This window comes from Nycticebus coucang, chromosome 16, assembly GCF_027406575.1.
Source record: "Nycticebus coucang isolate mNycCou1 chromosome 16, mNycCou1.pri, whole genome shotgun sequence".
Classification (NCBI taxonomy): domain Eukaryota; kingdom Metazoa; phylum Chordata; class Mammalia; order Primates; family Lorisidae; genus Nycticebus; species Nycticebus coucang.
The window spans coordinates 35,171,971-35,185,347 of NC_069795.1; the positions used below are offsets into that span (position 1 = coordinate 35,171,971).

General features: G+C 35.7%; 1 protein-coding gene across 1 annotated transcript in view; it reads right to left on the minus strand.

Annotated features, from left to right (window-relative positions):
• GBE1 (1,4-alpha-glucan branching enzyme 1) overlaps positions 1-13,377 on the minus strand; it is a 284,024-nt gene that overhangs the window by 181,491 nt on the left and 89,156 nt on the right. Inside the window, exon 3 of the mRNA XM_053564216.1 lies at positions 5,927-6,042. Within this exon, the coding sequence (XP_053420191.1) occupies positions 5,927-6,042 (116 nt within the window). The remainder of the gene's footprint in view (positions 1-5,926; positions 6,043-13,377) is intronic.

The following is a 13,377-nucleotide window of genomic DNA, read 5'->3' on the forward strand; positions in this document are numbered from 1 at the left end:
TGAAAAAAGTGGGAGAAAAAATACATCTTGAGAATCTTTAAAAAAACAATTACTAAAAGAAATTGTAAGATAATCTTTCAAGGGGAAGAGAAAGCAAAAATGATAGACATCTTGAGAGAAAAAGATTTTAAAAAACAAACATTCGATATACAAATATTAGAAATCCTTCAACAATGAACAAAGAAGATGCAGAGGAGGAAATCAGCAGATACAATGGAAAAAATTCAGAAATGAAGGATAAAGCATTTAGAAGGTCACCCTTCTTATACAAATATTTAGACATTAATGTTTCAATACATCACCCCTTTACCCAAAGCTTCTCAGGGGCATCTACTTATTCCAGTTCACAATAATTACTTTTGCTTTAGCCGATCTGACCTCCTACTATGTACAACCCAGACCTCAGACTTTACTACAAATCGATAGTGATCAAAACAGCATGGTATTGGCACAAAAACAGAGAAGTAGATACCTGGAATAGAATAGAGAACCAAGAGATGAATCCAGCTACTTACCGCTATTTGATTTTTGACAAGCCAATTAAAAACATTCAGTGGGGAAAAGATTCCCTATTTAACAAATGGTGCTGGGTGAACTGGCTGGCAACCTGCAGAAGACTGAAATTGGACCCACACCTTTCACCATTAACTAAGATAGACTCTCATTGGATTAAAGATTTAAACTTAAGACATGAAACTATAAAAATACTAGAGGAGAATGCAGGGAAAACCCTTGAAGAAATTGGTCTGGGTGAGTATTTCATGAGGAGAACCCCCCGGGCAATTGAAGCAGCTTCAAAAATACCCTACTGGGACTTGATCAAACTAAAAAGCTTCTGCACAGCTAAGAACACAGTAAGCAGAGCAAGCAGACAGCCCTCAGAATGGGAGAAGATATTTGCAGGGTATAACTCTGACAAAGGTTTAATAACAAGAATCCACAGAGAACTCAAACGCATCAGCAAGAAAAAAACAAGGGATCCCATCGCAGGCTGGGCAAGGGATTTGAAGAGAAACTTCTCTGAAGAAGACAGGCGCACGGCCTTCAGACATATGAAAAAATGCTCATCATCTTTAATCATCAGAGAAATGCAAATCAAAACTACTTTGAGATATCATCTAACTCCAATGAGACTAGCCTATACCACAAAATCTCAAGACCAGAGATGTTGGCGTGGATGCGGAGAAAAGGGAACACTTCTGCACTGTTGGTGGAAATGCAAATTAATACATTCCTTTTGGAAAGATATATGGAGAACACTCAGAGATCTAAAAATAGATCTGCCATTCAATCCTGTAATTCCTCTGCTGGGCATATACCCAGAAGACCAAAAATCACAACATAACAAAGATATTTGTACCAGAATGTTTATTGCAGCCCAATTCATAATAGCTAAGTCATGGAAAAAGCCCAAGTGTCCATCGATCCACGAATGGATTAATAAATTGTGGTATATGTATACCATGGAATACTATGCAGCCTTAAAGAAAGATGGAGACTTTACCTCTTTCATGTTTACATGGATGGAGCTGGAACATATTCTTCTTAGTAAAGTATCCCAAGAATGGAAGAAAAAATACCCAATGTACACAGCCCTACTATGAAACTAATTTGGGACTCTCACATGAAAGCTATAACCCAGCTACAACTTAACAATAGGGGGAAGTGGGAAAGGGGGGGGGGTGGGTAGAGGGAGGGCAATCGGTGGGATCACACCTGTGGTGCATATTATAGGGGTATTTGCGAAACTTGGTAAATGTAGAATGTAAATGTTTTGGCACAGTAACTGAGATAACGCCGGAAAGGCTATGTTAACCACTGTGATAAAAATGTGTCAAATGGTTTATGAAGTGAGTGTATGATGCCCCATAATCATATCATTGTATACAGTTATGATTTAATAAAAAAATTAAAAAAATAAATAAATAAAAATAAAATATTTTATGTTGACAAATTCACTTAAAAACATAAAAAGGGACATTAACATGCCATGCATGCAGTTAGATATATTTTGTCAGAGTGTTCATTTGAAAAGATCAAGTTTCACAGAGAAAACAAAGCTATTATTTCAATGGCAGACAACACTTCATTTTTGTTAATGGTTACCAGATAATTCATAAGGAGACATTCTCAGGTGAATTATAAAGGTCAATCCCTTGCAGAATGAAATAAATTTCTGAGTTCAATCTAAAAGAAGATTTTTAATTAATAAGATAGACTACCTAGAGACAACTTCAGATTGAAAGGCCAAAAACCTCGAGTTAGCTGATTTTTATAAAAAATTTAACCCCTCCTCTAAAGAAAATATGATAAATCATTTCCCATAAGTGAGTAACTATATCCATCATGCACCACATAAGGACATTTCAGTCACCGATGGACCACATACATGACAGTGGTCCCATGGGAAAATTATAAGGGAGTTGAAAATTTTCTATTACCTAGTGACTTTGTAGCCATCATAACATTGTAGCACAACCACTACTCACAAGTTTGTGGGGATTTTGGTGTAAACAAACCTATTGTCCTCCTGGTCACATAAAAGTATAGCACATACAATTATGTAGAGTACAAAATAGTATTGATAATAAATGACTATGCTGCTGGTTTATGTACTTACTATACTATACGTAGTATTTTCTAGTGTACTAAGAGGCATTCCTGAAAAAGGCTCTGTTATCACAGGAGATGACAGCTCCACTGTGTGTTATTGCCCATAAAGACCTTCCAGTGTGGGACGGCGGCTGTGGCTCAAGGAGTAGGGTACTGGTCCCATATGCCAGAGGTGGAGGGTTCAAACCCAGCCCCGGCCAATAACCAAAAAAAAAAAAAGACCTTCCAGTGTGACAAGATGTGGACGTAGAAGACAGTGATCTTGATGATCCTGACCCTGTGTAGGGTCTAGGCCTAGACTAGGGTCTAGGCTGTGTAGGCCTAGACTAACGTGCATGATGTTTGGGTTTTAGTTTTTAATGAATATGTTTAAAGGTTAAAAAAAAATTTTTTTAAACAGAAAAATATCTTATAGAATAAAAATAGAAAAAAATTTTTACAGCGGCACAATGTATTTATAGACTTCAAGTTTGTACCTTCAGTGTTATTACAAAAGAGTCAAAACGTTAAAAAGTCGGGCAGGCACAGTGGCTCCCACTTGTAATCCTAGGCCTCTGGGAGTCCAAGTGGGGGTGGCTCCCTTGAGCTCAGGAGTTCCAGACCAACCTGAGCAAGAGCAGAACCCTGTCTCTACTAAAAATAGAAAAATTAGCCAAGCACCATGACAAGCACCTGTAGTCCCAGTTACTGGGGAGGCTGGGATAGGTGGAATGCTTGAACCCAGGAGTTTGAGGTCTCTTGTGACCCACACTGATACCACAGCACTCCAGCCTGGGCAAGGGAGTGAGACTGTGTCTCAAAAAGAAAAGTTAATAAAGTACAAACATTGCAGTAAGAGTTCTCTATTATTGAAGAAAGGAAAATTTCTATAAATTTAGTGTAGCCTAAGAGTACAGTCTTTATAAAATCTACAGTTGTGTAGAGTAATATCTTACGCATTCACACTGACTCGCCACTCACTCATTGACTCACCCATAGCAATTCCAATTCTAAAATTTCCATTTTGTTAAGTGCCCTATATAGCTGTACCATCTCTTAATCTTTTGTATCATGTTTTAATTTCCTTTTCTATACTTAGGTATGTTTCGATACACAAATACACATTGTATTAAAATAGCCTACAATATTCAGTACAGGAACATGCTATATAGGTTTGTAGCCTAAGAACAGCAGGATGCACCAAATAGCCTAGGTGTGCAGGAGGGATACCATCCAGGTTTGCATAAACATACTCTATGATATTCGTGTAACAATAAAATCACCTAAGAATGCATTTCTCAGAACATATCCTTATAGTTAAGCAACACATGACTATGTTTCCTCAACATTTGAAATAACTAAAGAAGATGAATAATATTTTAAGCATAAATTTCTAGTTAATTATCCTCACTAAAATTTTTAGAAAATAGTAGTTAAGAAGGATTACATGATAGTTTACCTCACACTTGTCGAACATTTATTTGCTGTTAAATATAGATTTTTAATGCTGGGTGACAATATAAAAGCCATTTTTGATTATCACATTGTTTCACTTCATCAAGATAAAGCAAATTTTTGAAAGAGCATAATACAGTATGTAGCATAGTGTAGAACATATGAAAGATTCTGGAGTTAAATGGGAAAAGTAATTGCCTACATAATTCCTAGAATATGTCAATAATCATTCATTCCTAATATTCAATTATTTTTTTCCCAAGTGTAGAAACAAAACATTGAAATTAATCCGTTCAACATTTAGTTTAAAAAGTAAAATGTCAGAGCTCATAAAATTTTCTAATTGAAACATGCATTAAAAAAGTTCTGCAACATTTTTAAAAAGTAGTAAATTCAATTCTTTAAAACAGAAAATGGCCACAAGACCAAAGACAGAAACGAAACCAGTAAGATAATAGTTGTATTGCTTCATGAGGTTCTATAAAATTAGATCTAATAAGCCATCAAAGAATCGAACTATTTGGTGTACTCCTTCAAAGACTGAGCCTAAAAACAGCTTTAACATTCAATAAATATTTACTGAGGACCTACTGTGCCCTGAGAATTGAGAATATTGAGAATTGAGAATCTCTAAGAATTGAGAAATATCCAGAAATAGCAAACAATATAGCAAAAGCCATGCTCATGTGGAGCTTTCACGGACATGGAAAATGGATTATTATATCAAATTTTAAACCTTGTTATTTTATTGTATACTATATCTTGTTTCTCTCTCTCTTTTTCTTTTTAATGACAGATTAAGAAAAGAAAAACACACATAGGCTGCCGTCTCCTGTTAAAATGTCTCCTTTTTTTCATACAGAATGCTTCTCTGCTTACAATATTATATGTAACAATATTTTAGTCATTTTCACATACACATAATTACATTATTCATAAAAAATTCTAAAACCCTGTAAAACATACTACATGTTTTAATTTTACATGTATTTTAAATTATTTTGAATTGATACTGTTAAATAACAAATGTCAATAAAAACATAACCACTATTCAATCATAGGATTTAACATGATAAATGTCTAAGGAAGGGAAAGAGACACAAGAGGCATGGAAATATTGTATCATTACATGAGCACAGGCTAAAATCAAGTAACTAAGAAAGCCTTTAGTCAGCTTCCTTTATAATGCATTAAATCTGTAATCTCACGAGGAGACAGGAGAGACTAGCGGCATCTACTCTGCAGATCTTGAACGCAGAGCCACACAGCCCACCAAACCAGAGGGAAAACAGAAGATGCTCAGTGTACTTCTAACAAGAGGCCCCCAGGCAAATCCAGGTAGCCTTATCACAGAACAGGAGAAACAAGACCCTACACAAGCCTATCACCCAGGCCAGAAAGATAAAGAAAACAGGAAAGGCAAGTCTGCCAAATGCATGAGCCTGCAGTGTAGTACCCCCTGTGTCCTTCAGGGGGCATGTCACAAAATCTATCTTATTAAGGCTCTCTTTAAGGATAAAAATCTTTTCTACCTAAGCTGATTTGGAGAGAGTTTTCATTTTTCTATTAAATTTCCTGTTCTCCATGCTAGACTTTAGTAATTAATCAATATCACTTTTTATGTATCACTTCTTGTATAAAGTTTCTAAATTTGTGACAAGAATACAACTAGGTTTGGTATCTCACCAGATAATTAGTTCTAATCTACTTAGTCCATTTTTTTCTGTTCCTTCTTAAACGTTCCTCTGTTTGGACATTTAAACACCTAATGCCTAATTATCACTTATCAGTTGCAAATTCTAATATTTTCAATCAAATTTGGCACACAGGATAAAAAGAAAATTATAAGTTCAAGTAAAAATAAAAGAGAAAAACGTACCTTTAATTTGGATCCATGAGGCACCACCACAGATTTATCCTGCTTTGGTGGGAGATATAGCTCCCATTTTCCAAAATCCATCTTTTTATATGGGTGAGAAAATGGATTCCAACCATCTAGAAAAAAAGAAAGAAGACTAGTTAATTTCAAAACCTTAATATATTGTTTACTTGTAGAGTTGCTTTCTAATATGTTAAAAGACTGGTAGTTTAGAAAAAGTAGGTTATTCTTAATTTATTTATGAGAAATGCCATTTGCATCTTAAAATTAAATAAAGATTATAATATTTTCAATGATAATTTCAACTCTAATTCTTCTGTCAATAAACAGAATATAAAAGAAAATGAGTTTTTTGGGGGGAAAAAAACACCATCAACAAAGAGATAATATAAAGACACGGAAATGCATTCTAGACAATCAAATAATATGCATCCATGGAAGCAATGAAAGAGGAAAAACAATTAAAATCATATAATAAACTATTTATCCAATTTCATAAGACTGTGACAGAGATAACAAAAAAAAAATACATCATGCAGGAAAGGTACCGAAAATATATGGACTATCGGACGAAAAGAACAAGTGAGTGCAGATCTTGGAAGAAAGCAAAAGTGAACAGCAGCAGACCTTCAAACACATGGAGTCCAACATAACACAGAGGAAGCATTAAAGATCAGGGAGAAAAGGAAACATTTATAATAAGTGGTGCTGGGACAATTTGATCCTTAAGGAAAACATGAAATGGATTACAAGCCCCCAAGTCATTTGAACGTGTATTAATAGTTAATGTATTAATAGCATGATAGACAAAATTATAAAATGCTGAGAAGAAAATTCAGAGAACCTTATTTACAATCTTAGAATTTATAAAAGATTTTTAAATAAGACTTGTTTAAAAAAACCTTATAAACCCTGAAGGAAAAGACTGATAAATTTGACCATTAAAACTATAAACTGATCTTCTTAGACAAATAAATGGACAGAATGACAAAAGAGTCTCCCAAATGAGAGAATACATTTATAATGTAACTATCACTAAAGAGAGCATCCAAAAATACACAAAGCACATTATAGGTCAATGAGAAAAAGAAAGCACACCAACAGAAAATCAGATGAAGAACATACTCACGGGAGGACACTTGACTGGCCAATAAACATATATAATGACATCCAGGCTCATTCATGATCAGGGAATCACAAATTAAAACAATAAAATGCCGGGCAGCGCCTGTGGCTCAGCGGGTAGGGCGCCGGTCCCATATGCCGGAGGTGGCGGGTTCAAACCCAGCCCCGGCCAAATTAAAAAAAAAAAAAAAAAAAAAAAAACAATAAAATGCCATTTCCCAGTCATTAGATGGGCAAAATTAAAAGATTGAAAGTTATCAAGTAGGCAGCAAGGACATAAATCCAAACAGCTGCTGAGTCTATAATCGGTAAAAACAACTTGGCATCTTACAGTAAAGTTGGAGATAGATTAACCCTATGGCCCGACAATTCTCCTGGGAAACAGGAGAAATGCTCAAGAACACATTTAAGAATACTCACTGAAGACTTGTTAACAACAGCAAAAAACTGGAAGCCATCACCATTTAAATCAGCCACAGACTAGACAACACTTCGTGGTATAATTAACCTACAGGATGCTATAGAGTGGTAGTAAAATGAATGAATTACAGTCAATGTATCCATATACATAAGTATCTGAAACTTAAAAGTTAATTTTAAAGGGGTACAGAAGAATACCATTTATATCAAGTTCAAGAGCTATGCAAAACAGTATTATGTAACATGTATTGATTCATATATATGTAGTAAAAACAGAAAAAGGATTGTGAAACGTCACATTCTGTGGTGATTTTCTCTACACAGAGGAAAGGAAACACAAGAAGCTTCAATAATACCTGTAATTGTTTATTTCTTAAGGTCAGTGGTGTACTCACTCACATTACATTACATGCTTACAACAGTCATTGCTATTTTTTAATGTCAAAAATGTTTTATTTAATAACATTAAATAAAATTTAAAAAAGAGCAGTCTTCAGGCACACAGCATCTTCTACAACTGTTGATTCTCGACCAAGGAGATATTAAAGCATCAGGACACTTATCTATGCTGTGCTTTCCTCTTCATCCCTCAACTCTTTCACGCCATGAGCTCTAAGGATCTTCACTTTCATCCAGTATCAACATTAGGGATAGGATGGGAGTAAGAAACAATATTTAAATAAAAGTTTGTCTACACATTTGCCTACTTCCCATTATACGACAACCTGAAAATATCTAACAGTTCAACAAGCTTGGTGTTATTACAGTCCTCTGCCCCTACAACCGCAAATCCATCTCCCCTGTATAATAGCATTCCATTACCAAAGAGAAAGTTTAGTCCATAATTAGAGAAAAAAGAAAAATAAAAGGTTGAAGCAGAACTAACCAGGTATAAATACACCATATGATTACTGAATTTCGTTATAAGCTAATTGAACTTTAAGAAATAGTAGGCCTTTTCCTAGTTAGTTTGCTCTAAAGTAAAGGGTACAGTTCATTATTTCGTGAATTCTTTCATTAAATATGTATTGCATGCTTAATGTAAGTCCTGATCAAGGCCAAACTGAAATTCACGTTCAGATTAAATCACATCTCATCTATAAAAGGTTAAACTGAGTTAAGAGTACACCAAAATAAATAGTTATATAAAAATTCAACTATTGAGATGACTTTACCACTTTGAAGGTGAAACTTCAATGATATGTGAAATTTATGTATGCAGATCTATTTAAAAGGGCTGTTTTCAGCACTGTGAAAATGTATTTGAACATCGGTTTTTTACTATCAGTTGACCTAGTTCTATAACTTGTTGTCATTTGAGTTTTAAGATCGATTTAAATAAGAATTAGTACTTGTGCAAAGAAAAATACTTTCACTGTATCATGTTTTCCTTTTATTATAGGCTAATAACCTACAACTCTAAATGTTTAGTATGTGTAAGTTTACACTGTGAACGAAAAGTTTTCTAACATCTTTAAATCCTTTAAGAGTTTCATTTCATTAACACCCTTGACCTCATGGGAACTCAGTACATTTTTCTTGTCAAACTCTTGACTTTCAATCACTGTTCAGTCTCGAATGCTCCTCCCTCACAATACTTCACGAGTGTTTCCTCTTTCCATTTAAAACCCGGCACCAACCAAAACACCCACTTCTATCGTAGGGCAGCCACATGAAAGATTTTTTTTTTTCCAATAAAACAACCTCCTCCCTAACATGGATTTCTTAAAATATCTAATTAAAAAGGGAGCTTTCTCCATAGGATACACATATCTCAAGCTCCAGAAACAAAATAATCAGAAAATTATCGGATTTAGATCTACTCTTATAATCTGAACATTAAACACTTAGAGGTCTTTTTTTTCAGAAACTTGGATGGAACTGGAGGCCATTATTCTAAGTGAAGTAACTCAGGAACAGAAGAACAAATGCTACCTGTTCTCAGTTCTAAGAGGGAGTTTAATTATGGCCACACAAGAGGACATAACCAGAGCGGCCTGGAACATTAGAAACTCAAAAGAGGGGAAAAGTAATTACCTATGGGGTACAATGTACAGCATTCTGGTGGTAAGTACACTAAAAGCCCAGGCTTCACCACCACACACTATACACATGTAATGAAATTCAATTTGCATGCCTCCAAATATATTAAAACTTTTTTTAAAAAATTAAATGTAAAAAAAGCTAACATTAAACACTTAGTTTTAAAAGAGGAAACTATCATTAAGGTATACCTACATAGGGCGGCGCCTGTGGCTCAGTCGGTAAGGCGCGGGCCCCATATGCCGAGGGTGGTGGGTTCAAACCCAGCCCAGCCAAACTACAACCAAAAAATAGCCGGGCGTTGTGGCGGGCACCTGTAGTCCCAGCTGCTCAGGAGGCTGAGGCAAGAGAATGGCTTAAGCGTAGGAGTTGAAGGTTGCTGTGAGCTGTGTGAGGCCACGGCACTCTACCGAGGGCCATAAAGTGAGACTCCGTCTCTACAAAAAAAAAAAAAAAAAAAGGTATACCTACGTATGATTACAGGAAACAATTACCGAGTACACAGTTAAAAATAAATGTATAAAATTAAACACCAAATGATTGCTATAAAAATATTGAATAAAATTGATTTCATTCTTCTTAAATCAAATTTTATTTAGAAAAACATAGAAGATAAAATAAGTTGATAAATACATTTTAGGGAAATGCATGTCCTGTGAAATAAGCCGTGTGACTTTATTCCTAAACATAATTGAAAATAAAGCAATTATTTAAATTATAAGGATAAATGGTTCTAAAGCTATCTCGGAGCCTATCTAAAGAGAAAACTTGAGAACCTGACTACTCAAATTATTCTTCACTTTAATCCTTCATGACTTGTCCTGAGTATATGAGATAGATTTAATTTTAAAAAGTCCTTCATCCAAATAGTTTGTCTCAGTATGTAGGCCTGAGGATAGAACCCAACATGATAATGATTTGCTTCTCTACGAAGCACAGAACTACATCTGGAACTAGAGAAGTCTCTTGTTCAATGCTTTGCAAACCATAGCCCATTTTGGGATCACTTGTGTTGCTAAAACATAGATTGCTGAGTCCCACTTGGTTATAGAGTTTTAGATTCAGACCCAAGGTAGAGCCTAATGATTTGCATTTCTATAAAGTTCCCAGGAGATGTTGATGACGCTAGCATAGGGACCACAATACAGAAATAATCTCCCGAAGCAAACTGGTATGTTTAGGTGCTATCAACTTACAGTTCTGTAAGTGATTTTCTAGACAAAATTAAACTTAATAACTATTAAATAGTATCCTAAATCAACAGCTCATGGAAATTCTGAAACAGAAAATATCCCAAATAATTCTTCAAGGCAAATATTACACGAAGGTTAGGATTTAAGATTTAGGATTGACTAGAATTATAAAGCCCAGGAAAATGACTACTGAGATACGGATTATAGAACAAATCTGAGAGCTGAACGTATTAGTGTGAGGGAACAAAAGCTGAAAATTTATAGAACACAGAAACATAACCTATGTTAAGATCACTGCACAATATTCTGTTATTAGTGCCCAAAGATAATGTTTTCTAAAATGTTCTCATCAAATGATCGCTTGGTTAAAGAATGTAGGCCAATGATCACCAAAGGAATAAAAATTTGAGGATGTTTTAGCTACAAACGTGATAGGAAAGTTTTTAGATGTTTGCTGGCATTCCTCCCTCCTTTGGGATACCATGCTATTCTCCCACCCCTTCTCTCCCCCTTCCCCTCTTGCTCCCTGCTCTCTTCTCTCTCCCTCTTTCTCATCTCTTCCCTCTACTCTCTTCCCATTCTCTAATGTAAAATAAACGTATACTTTTATATTCTTAAAAAAAATATGAATCAATTTTGTAATATTTAAATTTCTTTCTGCAACCCTCATTTCCTAACATATAGTGCTATGTTCAATGTTAGGTATCCCCAAAACAATGTGTATTTGTTATTCTAGTTTTGGTAAAAAAAAAAAAAAAAATCTTAAAAACCTGTTTCTTCCTCGCATAAATTATTTTTTGCAATATTTTGTAAGATGTTTAACGTTTACCAAGTAAGGATAACCTGACCTACTTCTAAAACAAGCATTTTAATAGGTATTTTATTCACAGGCTAAATTCATCACCACATTTGATAATGCAAAAGATTCTATTTGTCCATATACTCGAAAGCAGGGACAAAATTTAAATCGAGATATGGACAAGAAATGAAGTGTGATGCACGGTTTAATACGAACTGCAAACACATGTTAAGCACAGGCGAGCAAACATTAACTAAGGTCACTGCGTCGGGCACATAAACTCTATGTTTATCTCATACCCAACCACCTTTCTTCTTCTAATGTAATAATCCCCACATAAAATTTTTAAATGTCAGCCCCTTCAAATATTCCAAAGTCTTTCATTCTCATCAGCACTTAGCTACTCATTTCTGCAGAGCTTTTGAGTTTAATAAAAATTTTCCTTATACATGGTTGAAATAGCTCCAACTTACCAGACAGTGCCTTCCGCCTCTCATGAAGACCCCAGTGTGCAAACCCCTGCCACCCCCAGGCCTCAGAGGCAGTGAGAGCAGATGCTGATACAAAGCCAGTACTGGCTTACGCAGCAGACCTCTCATCCCATCTGAAAAAATGTCATCATGTTACACCAGTTGTTAACAATTTGGAATATCACCTCTTTGAGGCAAGTAGACAGCCTTTCTCACCATATGATGTTATTTAATTATGTCAAGCTTCATATCATGCAGAATTTATGAGAAATGACAATTCTAATGCTGCTTGTAAAGACGGAAGTTTCAGGACTTTACAACGTGTCAAGAAGGAGTCTCGTCATAGGGCCCAGCACTGGAATTTCCTACAGTATTGCCCTTACCGAGGATTACAAGTAAACACTGTATGGTGTTTAGGGAGGGGAAGACAGTAATCCTTTCTGACTTACACCCTGTGATTTTTTTACCTTCCCTTTTCTCCTCCAAATAATTCTTCCTCTCATTTAGGTACAATGGAGTTATCCTTTTTCAACTTCTGCTGGTAACAGGTAGGTACCCAGAAAATGACCTTATTAAGACCTCTATCTCCAGCATTACTTTTTAGGGAACACTGCTTTTTTACATACATTAGATTAGGTCAGATGTGCTTTTCTTTCTTTTTTTTTTTTTTTTCTTCTTTTGAGAGACAGTCTCACTCTGTCACCCTGGGTCGAGTGCAATAGCATCATCATAGCTCACAGCAACTTCAAACTTTTGGGCTCAGGTGATCCTCTTTCCCTCAGCCTCCAGAGTAGCTGGGACCACAGGCACCAGTCAGATGCTCAGCTTGCTTTTTCTATTTTATTTATTTTTTTTTTTTTAGAGACAGAGTCTCACTTTGTCGCCCTCTATAGAGTGACCTAGTGTCACAGCTCATAGCAACCTCCAGTTCTTGGGCTTAGGCGACTCTCCTGCCTCAGCCTCCCAAGTAGCTGGGACCACAGGCACCCACCACAATGCCCAGCTATTTTTTTTGTCACACTTTGGCCGGAGCTGGGCCACCCTTGGTATATGAGGCCAGTGCCCCAGTCACTGAGCCACAGGTGCCATCCCTTGTTTCTTCTATTTTTAGTAAATACCTGGTCTCACTCTCACTCAGGCTGGTGCCAAACTCCTGAGCTCATGCAATCCACCCTCCTTGGCCTCCCATGAGCTATCACAGCCAGCCCCCAGATGAGCTTTTCAAAAACAATCCAGAGTATATTAAAGTGGCGCTAAATTTAGAATCAATGGTATACTAATTCCTCATTATTTTAAAGAACCATAGAGTTCAGTCCTGTGATATATAACTTTCTAGAGAAAATAGAAATAAATCAGGTACAGTTGTGTGCCTATCATTTAATGATGGGAATACATTCTGAG